Here is a 15,649-nt window from a genome sequence, read left to right as displayed (position 1 = left end):
GTAATGAGTAAAGTCTCAGATCCCGTGTCACCTATACCGGCACTTGACATGCTAAGCGCTGTAAAGGTAGGATTATGCTTTATGGTTATTATTATTATTATGGTAGGATATTAGGTGTATTAAAAATTACTGTCTTCTTAGAGGAGGCTACATGGCGCGACAATCACTTCCGTGTTCATTGGCTTACCTTGTCTTGGGCTATTGCAGGGGATTTGTGTGACCCTAATTTTCCATGCTCGTTGAGTGCTTTTGGGAGCCAAGGACATGCGAAGTTGAACGGAAGCTCCCGGTTGTCCCACGTTGACGTACACTGCGTTTGGCAATACGAATAAAAATTGTTCATAGCAATACGGGTGGCTTCAAAGCCTAGCTGGATTTTATCCCATGCATGCACGCTGTTGACCTATAATATCCTTAAACCTCGGTGAGGACGGTATGTGCCCAGAAGAACAGTCTCTGTTCAAAATATCCGCGGCTCTCTCGTCCTGAGGTTTTCCCCTTAACCTATTGAAATGAGGGGAATACTTCGAAAAGCAGGAGGGCACTAGATGGGCCAGAAGAAAGTGAACCCTTAAAAGAGAGCTTCACCGCATAACATGCTGCTAGTCAACCATCATTCCGAATTATATTGGTGTCTCTCCTTTGATTTGTTGAAAATGTCCTCCCCTTTTTGGACACTTTGCAGTTTGCACTGACTGTCCTCTTCCTGTTTTCGTTAAGTCAGGAGACAGAACGATGCCATTCTGAATGTCCGTTAGCTACATGGTTGGTTGGTCACTTTCTCATCCCTTCCACAAGCGCAATGGGGCAGTGTACCTCCATAACGGCGGAGAATGGCCCACCACATCATCCCATTTATGTGTGTGTGTGTGGTGTGTGTGTGTAGTTATTGCCTGCTTCGTGTGGTATGTCCTGGGCCGACTTCACAGGGGCTGATATTTGCCTTAAAGCGTCTGAGAAAGATCCAGGGAAAACAAGCAGAATTATCTTCCAGTTGGCTCCAGGCGGCGTTATTTGGCGACGTTCTGTTTTAATAACAGCGATTTTTACAACAACAGCCCCTCGATATGGAACCGCCGTTCTCCACGTTCAACATACTCACTGTGCTGGCCGTGGTTGATGCCGCAGATGACTGGTACGGGGCTGCTGGCATCCTGCCCCGTCACAGAAAATGTGTCGTAGGTACATTCTCCAGAAATTGGAAATGTGTTCGGGCCTACGATGTCAAACCGCTCCATGTCCAGTCGAAGCTGGCACACATTCGGATTGACTTTCTCGACCGTAACGGAACAATAAGATCCAGCTTTCATTCCAAGGCCGCCACCGGTGTAGGAAGGGTCCACGAAGTAGGTGTTGTTACTGCGTATGGTTTCTCCGCACGTCTTTGTCACTTGGGCAAAACAAAACGAACTGTTATTTAAGAGATCTTATCATTTTATGCCCTGTCCAGGGGCGGATTTAAGGGTCTGTCATGGGGGGGTCTTAAGGAAATTTCGTGCTTTGCGACGCAGGATCGTCCAGGAGATAGGGTTTTTGCATAGGGAACACAACCGCCCCCTTAAATCCGCCACTGGCCCTGTCCACCAATCTGTGGGCAATATGCGCTTGGCGCCACCTAGTGCTTAACATGTCAACCTCTCGGGGAGTATTGGATCCAATTCTCCTTTAGAGACCGACACGTTGAACACAAGGTGGCGCTACGCACATGTTCAATGCCCATTCGTTTCAATGACCGTTAAGGCTCCCTGCGTGACCGGGGTTATTAAATGACGAAAATTAAACTTTTTCCGCGTGGTGACCTTGCACAAATAGGCGATTTCAGATATTGCCCTTGTGCTCCGCACGGGGGCCCTCCGTCGCCCAAGTCACGCGCATCGCGCAATGCGTCGTGGGAAATGGTTTGCATTCGTGCTTGCCTGCCTGTTGCTCGAAGCAAGGAGGGAAAACCGAAATCGTTTGCGCTCTTCTTCTTCTGTCTGACTCATGAAAACTAAATCCCAAGGTGCAGTGGGGCATTCGCAACACGGCGCTCTCTGGCGGGCCATCCATGCAATTTGCAAACGTTTGTGCTTGGAGGATTCGCCAACATTACTTTACAGCGATTCGCCAACATTACTTTAAGGTGTACCATGATGTACCATGATGTACATGATGTGTACCAAATGTACAAGAGGGCGCGAATAGAGCAGTTCGAAACCTAAGGGGTAATAATGGAAATCCTAGGTAAAAGTCCTAGTCTTTCGCGGTCTCGAGGTTTTCTTGCCTCTTGTTGCTTGCCTCTAGTTAAGGGGAAAACCTTCCCCTGTAACACTTTGATGCGTGGGTCAAGGGGGTTCAAGTACACGTGGCACCCTCCGCCAAATGAAAGAAAATTCCTTCTGTCCTCAATGTCATCCTACAAAGCTGCTCTTCCTCCACGATCAAAAAAAAAAAAAAAAGATCAGTGGCGATTTAACGGTAAATGCGAGAGAAATGCGTTAGCATTAAGCGCCTTTTCCGGTCCATACTTGACTTCCTGGGTATCCACTTTCCGTCTAAACCCAACTTCCGGTTGTCCACTTCCGGTCTATACTTGACTTCCGGTTCGACACTTTCAACTACTTTATGTAAGTCAATTTAATTAACATTTAATGAGCCCCAATTACTTTCAGTCACCGTTTAATTACCCTTTAAGTACCGAAGGTACCCGCAGGTTACATGAGGTAATCTTGAATTTCACTTGATTTTCACTTGAATTTCATTTAATTCCCCTTAATTACATGTACTTGCTTTGGTTACTTCTAATTCCCCTTAAATTGACGTTATCTAGCTTTAATTACATTTAATTACCTCCGGTAACCTGCGGTTACCTTCGGTAATCTTTAATTTCATTTAATCTTTCTCTTAATTACATGTATCTTACATTCATTACCATTAAACTCAACTTTCTTGCTTTAATTGACTTTAATTACCTCCAATTACCTTCAATTACTCTTAATACTTCAATACCTCTTACTCTTAATTACCTTCGACTACTTCAAGTTCGAATCATTTACCTCCATTTACATTCACACTCTTATATCCCCTTTACAGGTCCACTTATACCGCTGCCTTGGTGAGGCTTCACCCACACACTCCCACACACTCCCACACACTCCCACACACTCCCACACACTATCACACACGCACGCACGCACAGAGCATTTTCCATTTTGACACTCCAAATGCTAACGCATTAAAAAGAAAAACAAACAAACAAACTAGCTGCTATACTATTTTCGCAAACGTGCTTCCTCATCCATCTCGAAATAATCCATCATCCATCACCTCGAAATAAAGTTGTTGTTCGCCAGCGTGCGGTACCACGTAGTTCGTCCCTTTAAAGGGTGCTCTCCCACGTCAAAGGTTATGATGCGGAGAAGCCCGCTTTACTTTGTATTACGTCCAAAATGAGAAACAAATGATATAAATAACGTAGACATTCAGGGAAGAAGCAAAAAAATAAGAAACAGCACGGCTGTCTATTGTGAGCAAGTACTCGACGAAGGCCTGGAATAAACGGCAGCCCTGGACGCACTACGGGGAAGGGGGGACATGGCATTTCTGGTTTCGCGATTTAAAATAAGGCTGGGAAGACGCGAACACATAGCGGTAAAAATAGATGGACGCGCAGGACCGGAATAGGGGGAAACAAACTGTTCAAATGCATTAGCAACGTATTTGGGCATTGTGCAGAGCGGGTTTGAACGCGGGAACTTTATAGGGCTGTCGTTGGCGGCCAATAAGAGAAAAGTCCCGATGCATAGGGATGACACGATAACGGCTCAGGAACAAGGTCTACAGAATATCATCGACGAATCTATTCGCAACAGTGGGAGTAGGTGAGAAGGTTAATATAACCGTGTATTCTCAGGAGCGACATTCCCCCAGAAGCGGAAGATGCGAAAAGCGTCATAGCTTTCTGCTGTCACCTGAGAGCGAGCGCTCAACGGCGTGTCTTCACGTACACTGCTAACCGTGTCGAATCTCCTACTACACAGCCACAAGATATTCCGATAGCAGACGACAGGAAAACACGCTGACGGCGTCGTCTGCTAAATGCGCGGTACGCCACGCCCGATATTCATTGCATTCTGCATAGCATTCTGCACCGTGTGAATGCTCACATAACACGGGACGGGACTTCTCTCGGAACGTCTCTGTAAGCAGTATTTTTGCTTTTTCTTCCGCTAGAATATTCCGTGAGGATGTCTCTCGTGTGAATACAGGGTAAGGGACATGAAAACAGTGCCAGGGTAAATTCGAGTCCGGCGCAATGACAGAACGAATAAAAAAAAAAAAAAAATCACAGTTTTCTGTCTATCAGTGTCCATTGCCGTTGAGATCAAGTTCAAGAGTAAATGGAAGACCTTGAGACATTATTTGTGTTCGGTTCTGTCGTCACGCGTATCACGTGTTCCACGCGGCAAAGCTTCAGGCTTACGGCGAAGCTGTGTGACACCTCGCGCGTTGGTGTGACGCAGACTAAAGTAACAACACACGGTCGTGAGTGTTAGAGTCACTAAATAAGCTACGCTTAGCGTAGCTTATTTAGTGACTCTAGTGAGTGTATGTGTGTTGTTTGTTTAGTCCATGTTCTTTTGCTGCTTTATATGACCGTGCAAATTATGCACAATTTTCCCGCAGCCAGGTGATATTACTAAACAGACACTCTTTAAAAAAAAGGTGTAGGCTAACTCCTTTTTTTGGGAGTACACCCTTGCCACATATACCACCCCCTTTGAAGTGTACAATTACTCTCCAATAGGGAGTTAAAGGGTCTCCGCACTCCATGAAGGGAGTGAGGAGACTCTGAGGAGTAATGGTACTCTCCAAAAGGGAGTTATATAAGAGTATGTGGTAAGGAAAAGGAGTTAAAATACACCCTTTTTTTTAAGAGTGCATGTGCAGGGTCATAAACTTGTTTTTGCATTAGCAACGGGAATACCTCATGCGAACCCCATGTTGCGATGCGATACGTCAACTTTCGACGAAAAGGTGACCGCATCATTTAGGTGTCATGTGTACATTAAAACGAAGAGCACATTACAGTGCTGCTCACACGAGCAGTGTAAATACTACGCTCGATGCAAACATCAAACCAACCGGTGTCTGTGAAGAGAAAGCGAAAACATATACGTTATGTTCCTTTAATTGGCTCTAATTCGGTGGTGTCCTCGTGGGTTACTCTCTATGTTTCATGTTGACACTTACAACACAAACTACGAAATACAAAAGCTACGTTACAGCCGCCGCTTTTAACGTTGAGTCAAACTGTAGAGCAAACAGTGGCTGCTCACCTTGGCAGCAGACGCCAAAGCCCTGGGCGCATGTGCCGGACGATTTGCCTCCAAGAAGACTGCATTCGGCGCTGGTGAAGCACACACCGGAGAATCCGTTCTCAGACATGCACGGCTCGTTTTGGAACCGAACCCAGTTGAAAAGGCCAACTGCGTGCACACGGAGAGACAGCTCCATTATGCAAAGCACATACATTCCTTCTTGAAATGGGCATCTCTCCTTGCAAACTGCCACTACATTATGGACGGCATTTAAAAAATAATGATAATGAAGAAGGAATTAGCTAAATTATTCGTGCAAAGGCTCTTTGCGCGGTTGGATGAACGATTAATAAATCTTCATTCAATTGAATGGAGCATGATGGAGCTTATTAGTTTCTAACTCACCAATTTATTTGCAAGGATACATCTATATAATCTGGGAATAACATGAGAAGTCAGATGCAACATTCTTGTTTCTTGTTAAGCTGGTGATAGAAATTGACTGCGTGTTTGTTCATTGCGCCAAACGCGCTTAAATGCGGTAGCTTTATACGCTCTTAGAAAAAAGGGTGGAGCGGTTACGCCTTTTAGGAGGTAAAAGTTGTCGCATATGTTGGGCCCAAAAGGTTGCAAAGTTCTCCCCGCTACCTCACCCCCTAGCTATTGGGGTAGCGTTCCACTCCTAGAGTGGAAAAAAATCCCCACTTTATCGTCGATACTATATATAGAACTTTGTTGTTGACGACCAAGAAAACAGCGCATACCTTACGCAATATGTTTTTCGCTCACTGCTTAGAAATATTATGCCTATAGGGCTGTGTATGCAAAGGCGGTGTGCGATTCCATTCCAGTCCATTATGCGAACGTCACGGGGTGTCCTGTGTGTCCTTCCACTTACTTTTGGGTGTCCTGTGTGTCCTTCCACTTACTTTTGGGTCTCCTGTGTGACGGTACGTTTGATTCGTTTTGCGGAGATCCTGTAACAGCAGCAGCGCAAAGAAGAACCGAGATACTTGTCATGTGATGCGATAACATCTTGGAGCCTGCACTCTGAAAAGGAAAAACATCCGTTCGAGGAATATGATACGGAATACGTCGCTCGGGGTAACCAGGAAAAATGCGCAGTCTCTTTTGTAACTTGTAATATTAAGCCTATACCTGGAAAGGGACTCGTAAAAGGAGAATGGGATCTGTTGTATTATATTACAGGCGTAAGGCATATTTTACCACAATACGGAAACATTCCTTCATGGATATATGCGCACAATGGAAAGCATCGCTGCGTTGGGTAAATGTTGTGGCTGCATCATGGCAGAGTAATTATGGAGTGTAATGCTATGTGAGCGTGGGACCACGTAAAAAAAGGAACGCAAACCGGTGTTCGCTTTCAGCATTGCAAAGTGACGCCGACAATATTTTTATGCAGATTTATGCGTGATCACTATACAGCATACAAGTTGCTCAGTTATTCCAGAAAAGAAAGCCAACGGAAAATCCCCGTAATACCAAAATAATGAAAGAGATACCCGAACTTCCTACTCTTTAGTGCGACCGTCTTGACAGCATATCGCCTATTGGTTAAAAAAATATAGAAATTGGTCTTTGAAAAAAATACCGTACCGCTTCCTTTTTTTTAAACATTGTTTTTCAGGTCGTGAGCTTAGGCTGTAGAACAGCGTAAAATTTAAATTACAAAGTTACAACTTGAAGTCATAAAAGTTTCAAGTGTTAGAATGGATGTCGCTGCGACATCCATACTTGTCATTTTTGCTCGTGTCACGTGACTTGCACCAGCCTTGGTGGATCGGTTGGTACCGACTCCGCTTACTGACCCCAAGGTTGCGAATTCGACCCTGACCAAGGACGTCAGCAACTTGGTGGCTGATATTTCGGTGCACGCTCGTGATCGCAGTTCGTGATCGCAGATCGTGATCGCGACGGAACGCCACGGCCCATCGTTTGTTCCTGCTTCCAAGGTGCAAGCCATAACAGAACTGCACCGCATAGCACGTTGTGCGCCAACCACTGCCACGAGTGATAGGGCAATCGTTTCCGATTTGAAGAGAGAGAGGGGCGTACGGCATTTTTGAGGCATTTATCATACATCCAAATTGCTACAAAAAGGCGTACGGCCCCCACGCTCTCCGAATCAGAATCGGTAAGCCGGTAACCCTATATCATCCGTGGCGGTGGCCGGCGGACAACGTGCTATGCGGTGAAGTTCCGTTCTGAGTGTGCGCTACGATGGGGCCCTGCTTGTACAGCTCTCATCAGAGTTAACTTGAACGCCATTACGGCCTGCGGACCCTGTGGTGGTGCTCAGTGGAAACAACGGGTGGACGGTGTTTTCGTCATCTATTTACAGTCAGAGGGATGACTCCCGTTGATAAAGGCGTTGTTTTCTTCTGGGCTCTGGCCAGAGGGTGGCTGTCTTCCCCGCTTCGAAGGCTGGAGCGGTGTTCAAGTTAACCTTGACGCGAGCCGTACTACGGGCAATTTTGTTTATAAGTCCCAAACGTTGCCACACCAGCATTGGACAGCTGTTTCGGCATTATTGGGCCTTCATCAGCAATGCGTAGGTGGGCGACGGGCAAATTTGGTCGGCAGGTGCTATTAACACAACAGCGCCTTTGAGAACCTCATGCTACATCCAACCGGATAATTTACGTTTTAGGCACGATGAGCGTGGTTTTAAGATACACGGTTTAACCTGCAAACGTATAGTTAAGTGAAAGCTAAGACCTGAAACAATCGATCGCTCCGGAGCAGTAACCATAGGGACTTTATTAACTTTCGAAAGAAGTATACCATACGTGCAAAGTTCGCGTGTGACCTCGTCTTGTGGCCTTCCGAAATTTTCACGAGCGCTTCTTTCGAAGTATGTAAATTACTTTGTGAAATAGGGTACTGAGAGAGAACAAACAACGGAACGCGGCATATAGTTAAACGCCGCACTAATCAACGAACTTGCGCAACAGGCGGCTCTTTGATGTCCTGAGACTATAAAGGCAGAGCATATGCCTTGCACGTCCATGGTTATTAGACGCTCAGTACGCTTTATCGCAGCATAATGTGGAATTAATCGAAGACTCGAGGTAAGCTCCGAAGCTTCCGCTTTCATACCAACCTTTTGTCATATTTCGGGGACAGAGAAGCAACGTACGTACACTGCTTTTATGCGGCGCACCTTGTTGCTGGTCAGAGTTGCTGGGTTTGCATATATGGTTTATAACTTTGGTTATAAGCTCGTGGTTTTACAGCGAAGCTTGGCATATAGAGAAGGTGGTGTTCCGGGTGTAGTTCCGTATCGGTACCACTCGTTTTTAAAAATTAGTGGAAGGGCTAGGCAGGTAAATATTGCATAGAAGTGGAAGAATGTCATATACTGAATCTAAAAATGTAAGAATTATAAACTTCCGTGGACTAGAAGTTTTTTTTATATGCATTTCAACAACCCCATCCGATTCACTTTTAGCGCAGGAGAAACACGGGAATGCTAAGCCTAACTTGCCATCTTGCAAGAGGTAGGGCCGTAGAATTGGACTAAATCACCTCACTTTAGTGTGGTTAGCCAAGGTTAGGTTCTACTTATTGGTTAGGTTCTCTTATTGGGGGGCGCCCCCCCCCCCCCCCCCCAAGGCACGCACTAGGCGGTGCGGGCGTCGAGACTGTGCCTCGAGTTAGGTCAGGTGCTCCTCAGTAAAGATGGCGGTTCGCCTTCAAGAAACCGGCGATAAAATTTAATTTTTATACGTTTCACGCAATATACGAGGGTCATTCCTGTTTAATTTCGTTACTGATTAGCTCATCTTTCACGTAAAAGCGTTTGATTCTTGTTTGTATCCTTTTTTCTTTAAAAGAAGCCAGTGGTCCCGATACGGAACTACAGCCGGTGTTTTTCTACACGAGTCCTGACCGGCGTTGATGGAATATCCCAGCGGGCAGATGATACTGGCCTCACTGTAGTACGACGCCGATAGAACTGATGAGCCAGCGCAGTAGCGCGTGGCAGCAGGGGCATATCGTCGTCACCATCGGCGGCCATCACAGTGCTCCCCCCCCCCCCCCCTCCGACGCGGAGCGAGTAGAGAGACGCGGCGACAAAAGGCATGGTGCAGGAATGAGCAGTCACTTAGCGGTCCCTGGTGGGCCACGAGTACCGGAGCGTCGAGGAGGTGGGTTGGCGAAGGCAGACAGGGCGTGTGCCATAGATCGAGAAGTTAGTTACCCGTCAAAAGAACCTGTTACGAGTCAAGTTACCGTGTGAAAAATGTAACTAAGTTAATAACGAAGTTATTCAGCATGAAATGTAACTCGCAGTTTACGGAGTTACTTAAAAAAAGGACGGGTTCCTTCCAAGTTGAGGGTATACCGCGATGGCTTGATGGCGGAAGCCGGCAGCGACGGTTCCTGTGACATGCATGGCGTTTGATCACAGGGAGGAGCTGCCACGCTCCAGGTATCATGTTCATCCTTCAGCTACTACACTATCCTCATGTAATTCAGAATGCGCAACCGTCTTTGAAGATAATCGCGCAGCTTCGAGTTTCTGATATGAATCCGGTTGCGAAACTGCCGCTGGCGATCATCCGATGAATGAGCTCCGAACTAGAGTCACTAAATAAGCTACGTAGCGTAAGCGTAGCTTATTTAGTGACTCTACTCCGAACCTCCTGTGACATCAGTTTCGCGTTGCGCCAGCGGAATAGAAGCTTAGGAACACGGGAGCTCTTGCAGTTTAATGAGCCTCAAATTTCTTTAATCAGGATTTTCTCGAAAAGATCCCGGGATTTCGGGACGTGAAAAACAGACGGTGCTCCGGGATTCGGGTGGTGCTGGTGAAAGGGTTCACCGCTGTCGGCCTCACAGAGGTGGGCAACGTCTCGACTGACGGGAATGTGCGTCCTGGGCCGACTTCCAAGGGAACTGTGCCGAGTGCCGACATACGTCTGATTCGGGATATTCCGAATCCCAACACTGTGCGTGACCAATAGCAGGACATCGTAATCACGTTATTTCTAATCCTGCAACTTCATTCTCGCCCGAATAATTATACTACGTGCGGGCGCGACGTTCAGGCAAATTAATATTTCTGCGCGAGAATATTACCTCGTTGGACTGAGCATTAAAATTCGTCGTGAGGCTTCTCTTGTGTTCGTCCTTCTAAGTTGAATTGCCTCATCTACGTTAAAATTCATAATAAGGAAAGTTAATTTCGGGACATCGTCTTCTTTTCGCCGCTGAGCGCGGCTGTGATATGTCTCCCTTTGTGATAGATCATCTAATTTCTCTGTGCTCGTCGGGGACATTAAAGTACCATGTACAGTGCTTCCGTCATTCCTATAGCTCTGAGATGAATTATGCATCCATGTAGCCGCGAGCTCGCTAAGCTGTATGTTAATGTACACAGGAGTTGATATATGGCGTTCTCGACTCTGGGGAATGTCAGCGTAAGACGGAGTGGAGAAACGGTCTGTTGTTTTCATATTGGTCCAGCAGCTTAAAGTTCAGAGCTGGAAGAAAGTTCTTTCATCTTTAGAGTTATGAACATAGACACAGCGAGAAACAGCAAAATAAACTGCAACAGCATATAAAACCAAAAGTGCGAATCTCGTATGTGCCACCACGAGAACGTTTTGAAAACGAATACATTCCACAAAATGATCGATTGGTTGACGTTCGTACCGAACAACATTATAACATAGATTCAGACATGAACACCACTTCCAAGTATTTTTCTCCTCGTTTCAGTCATCAAGGTAGATTTCGCTTTCGTAAAGCTTGAGCTTGTTCGAAGCTCCAAATTACCCGGTTTTGTCAACAGCTCTGCATCTAGTCTATATCTGCATCTAGATAATGAAAACATCTAGTTCTCAATATGTTGATATCGTCGGTTCCCAGAGGGCGATGGTAAGCGTGGCGTTGGTCTACGCTTAAAGAAAAAAAAAAGTAAAGAAAAGAACGGTTGATGCAAAAAATCCAGTCCTACCTTCGACAAAGATGCAAGCAGCTGACCGTGTCGTTTCCAGTTGTACTCCGTTCGTAGATACGTCCTGTTCACTAGTCAAGCCCAATGACTCTTTCATGTTCAGGACCACAGTCGTCATTTTGTACCCTCCGGTGACGGCGGTATAATTTCTCAGGTCCGATTGGTTGGCGGCATCTTTTGAAGGCGTTTCCGTGTGAACAAGGGGCTTGTCAACCTTTGCACTGCCGGGTGCCCTCCATTGCTTTGCCGTTCCGTACTTGTCCCATTTAGGGCACATAACTCCAGCTACGGCTCTTTGCAGTCAACTTAGGGTGGTGTCCCCAGTTTAACTTCAGTGCTTGAAAGCGTCCGATATTAAAGCCTGAGTTTCTTAATGCGTCCAACGTATTAACTGTGAGTGATTTTTTAGTGGGGGGAGAGATTTACTGAACGAATTTCGCACGGGTACTATACAACAAACACAACACACACACAAGATTAACGATGCAGGACGATGCAAAATGCGGCTATTAACAAATGAGAGGCAATGAATGATAGATGATCATGGATGGGGAAAAATATGCACAAAATATGAATACACTTATGGCGATGATTTTGACTGAGTGCAGGCACGAGCGGCGCGGCAAAGAAGTTACGAAGCAGCACATTGTGGCATCATATCAAACTGTGATTTGCATGTATAGGTGTAGGATGTATGCTCGTCGGTGTAGGCTCGGTAGGGTATGCAGATAGATTCACCTATCGGATATGTCTTTTTATCTCCCCTCACTCTTCATCACACCGGAAAATTTAAAAAGAGGCTGACATGAGTGTGTGTCGGACATGGAATTTAACGAAGAATTATAGGAAGGTCAAGATTGTGTAACGCGAATTTCAGCGGTATAGCTATTGTGTGTGGATGTTGACACTTTCATTGCTGATATATATATGCACAGCGACTCTAGAGTGACGAGTACTGCCCTGTGATCTGTGAAGTGAGTGGTGATGTGTATAGATCAGGGATTAGCGGGACAAAAATATTACTAAAATCTGGACAAAAGCGGGACGGGAAACGCCGAAAAATCGGGGCACTTTCTGGGACCCACCTCTGAGTATGCCAAAACTCAGCCAGAATGTGAAAGTGAAAAACGAAATAAAATACTTAAAAAGAGAGAAAACTAATAAGAGTTCTCTTTTGTTTACTCTGTACCGTTAAAATCAACAAAATACTATCGAAGAAAAAATGTCTTCTCTCATAGAACCAGACACGTTAGAAACGCTCAGTCATCAGAAATCGGTTTTGTGAAGCGATAACTGTATAAACTCCTCAATATCGATTGCGCCCTTTGTCGTTTATGTTACAAAGCATTTCAGTCCCCTTGCCAGCTCTTCGCGCGGCGCTTCGTCTTGTTTCCTTTCCATTTCTTTTTTGCTCTCTCTTCAGACGTTTGCGTTGAAGTGGAATTGACATCAAATGACCCAACCGACCTTGCGACGAATACAAACTTGCGACAAGCTCGGGGAACCCATTTTCAATCAGACATCTCTATCCCCGTTTGAATATCAGATTACCTCAGCAAATCAATAGCATCCACATGCAGGAAATCGAAACTTTTTACGAGACCATAATTTAATATGTGGATTGAAAGTAGGGGAGACGTTATGAGGGCACAGCGACAGAGAAACAACGAACCGCTGCCTTGTCTTCAGTCCGCTTATTGAATGAAAGGCCACTAAGCTGGAAAAGAGACTGTTTGCCGATGCTCCACTTATCAGCTGATCTATATACGGTCCATAGCTATCAAATTTCAGCGTTACATAACGTCTTCGGAGGGGAGTTAAAAGGAAATCCGAAACCTGGGAAGGTTCGCGTTTCCTGAGAGAGTAGATAATTGCTTCTTGTTCGTCGTTGTTTTCCCTCATTCTCAAGGGATGTCACCTCCAGATTATCACCAGCTCGCTCGGATCCTATGCTTTTATGTTCCACAGAAAAGATGATTTTTTTTTATTTCTTTACTGTGCACTGTTCAGTCTCCTTGCCTTCTTTCCTTTTTTTGGAATCTGAATATCAGATTACCTCAGCAAATCAATAGCATCCACATGCAGGAAATCGATACATTTTACGAGACCATAATTTAATATCTGGGTTGTAAGTAGAGGAGACGATATGAAGGCACAGCGACAGAGAAACAACGAACCGCTGCCTTGTCTTCAGTCCGCTTATTGAATGAAAGGCCACTAAGCTGGAAAAGAGACTGTTTGCCGATGCTCCACTTATCAGCTGATGTATAAACGGTCCATAGCTATCAAATTTCAGCGTTACATAACGCCCTCGGAGGGGAGTTAAAAGGAAATCCGAAACCTGGGAAGGTTCGCGTTTCCTGAGAGAGTAGATAATTGCTTCTTGTTCGTCGTTGTTTTCCCTCATTCTCAAGGGATGTCACCTCCAGATTATCACCAGCTCGCTCGGATCCTATGCTTTTATGTTCGACAGAAAAGATGATTTTTTTTCTTTACTGTGCACTGTTCAGTCTCCTTGCCTTCTTTCCTTTTTTGGAGGCGGCCTTTCGTTTCATTAATTATGCATAACAGAATTGCATTGGAACTTTATTTCACAGTGTAACAAGTAAAATGTTGGAGGCCCAGTGCAAAAAGCTACAAACCGCAGCTGGAGTGCTCTCTTGCTGGCTCTGTGAACCCAGAGCCTCATTGCCAGGAAATGAAGACTCTTCCATGATCGAATCACTCGAGAGTGCAGAGTGCCCTCACTCGAGAGTGCAAAAGATTTGACGGGCAGAAAGATTACTCTGCGCTTTTCGATCACGTTGTCTCATTCCAGCCTGACACGTCCGCTGTCAAACCGTCCCGTACGCTTCCTGCGTTGCACGCCAACCAACGTGATGAAATAAAGATGAGCAGGCAAGCGAGCTGGTGAAGGTTCGACGAACAAAGGCGAGGGAGGGATGAACATGTTGCAATGGCTCCGGAACGTGCACGGGAGCTCGAAGGTAGTAGCTGATTGATTGACTGATTATTTAAAAGAAAACCAGAGAGAAATTGAACTTGTCTCCTGACTAGTTCTGCTACTCCCAAAACAAAACAACAGAAGGTAGTAGCTCATAAGCACCAAATGCTCATAACCTCCAAACGCTCAAAACCTCCAAACGCCCATATGCACCGAAAAAAAGTCTGGTTTTGAGCGTTTGGTGGAAATGAGCAGGAGGGGAGAACCTACGGTATCTTTATTAGTTACAGAATGTGACCTTTATTTGAACAAATTACGAACATCGTATCGACGATGTATTTCTTTCCAGTCTATACTTAATCTACAAAATGAGCCGTACGATTTCCAGCATAGTTAGCAGCACCCAAATAGTCGTACTGCTAGTCACGTAGTGCTGGCTCCTGGAAGGAGAAATAGTTACACGAGGGAGCTTCCATCGAACCATCGATATAAAATATCAGGAGAAATACGTCGAATCGAATTGTGAAGATCGCGGCGCAAATGTCGCACAAAAATCACGCGTGTGAACGCAAAAAAAAAAGTATTCGCACATGCGGTACAGTTTAGCAGAAACGGACCCAATAGAGTTTGCAACCGACTGTGTGAAGGCGTGGGTATAGACAGTGTAGAAGTGCAAAGCCGTACGTGCAATATGTCATCTGCAAACTTCTCGTTACTACAACATTTGCCAGTTTAGTGAACGCACCGCATTTCAAATAGGGGGAACACCAGGGGGAACTATTTGTATGTTTTCTGAGTTGTCTACGTGGTATGGAGTAGCCGGCTTCCACGTTGGTGGTGCCAATTTTCTCAATTTTTTTCTTTTTCACTCACTCACTCACTCACTCACTCACTCATTCACTCACTCACTCTCTCACTCACTCACTCAGATCGATTCCCAGCAACCCGAGTTGGTCATGGTTGGTGATGTCGGCCGACTGCCGCCAAACTCCAAACTCCAAAGCTGGTCCGAGTTGGTGCAGAAAGTTGGCCCGTCTGAACGCCCGCTAAGCTCTGTGCAAGGAGTCCTATGTGCCGTGACGGCCAGCACCGCTCCCATCAGCATATGTTGCACCACACAGGAGTAGAGCAGCCTTGTGCATCCGTGTTGGAGAAACATTCCCACGTTGAATCCGTCAGTCATTGCAAAGACGCTTGCTGGTACGATGATCATCGGGAACGCCAAGCGAGACACAGGGCGTCTTGCACGTGCGCGTACCCATTCCACAAGACACGTATTTCAACCCTCATTCTGTGACAGAACTTAGCCCGCACAATGGTCTCAAGGTAGCACCTTCCCGCTCCCGCGACAAATACCGCATGCAGTATGTAGACGGTGATAGCACTGAGTCCCGTAACAGCGTTGTCTGCGCGTGC

General features: G+C 45.8%; 1 protein-coding gene and 1 long non-coding RNA gene across 2 annotated transcripts in view; one reads left to right on the top strand and one right to left on the bottom strand.

Moving 5' to 3' along the window:
* The window catches only part of LOC135401482 (uncharacterized), a 213,821-nt gene that overhangs the window by 6,681 nt on the left and 191,491 nt on the right, over positions 1-15,649 (bottom strand). The window contains exons 3-6 of the mRNA XM_064633921.1: positions 6,230-6,350; positions 5,319-5,468; positions 1,103-1,390; positions 188-310 (exon numbers count right to left, since the gene is read on the bottom strand). Of these exons, the coding sequence (XP_064489991.1) occupies positions 188-310; positions 1,103-1,390; positions 5,319-5,468; positions 6,230-6,335 (667 nt within the window). The 5' untranslated portion in view covers positions 6,336-6,350. The remainder of the gene's footprint in view (positions 1-187; positions 311-1,102; positions 1,391-5,318; positions 5,469-6,229; positions 6,351-15,649) is intronic.
* The window catches only part of LOC135401484 (uncharacterized), a 31,576-nt gene that overhangs the window by 15,537 nt on the left and 390 nt on the right, over positions 1-15,649 (top strand). The window lies entirely within an intron of this gene.

This window comes from Ornithodoros turicata, chromosome 7 (genome assembly GCF_037126465.1).
Source record: "Ornithodoros turicata isolate Travis chromosome 7, ASM3712646v1, whole genome shotgun sequence".
Taxonomy (NCBI): domain Eukaryota; kingdom Metazoa; phylum Arthropoda; class Arachnida; order Ixodida; family Argasidae; genus Ornithodoros; species Ornithodoros turicata.
This window is presented reverse-complemented; position numbering and strand designations above follow the sequence as displayed.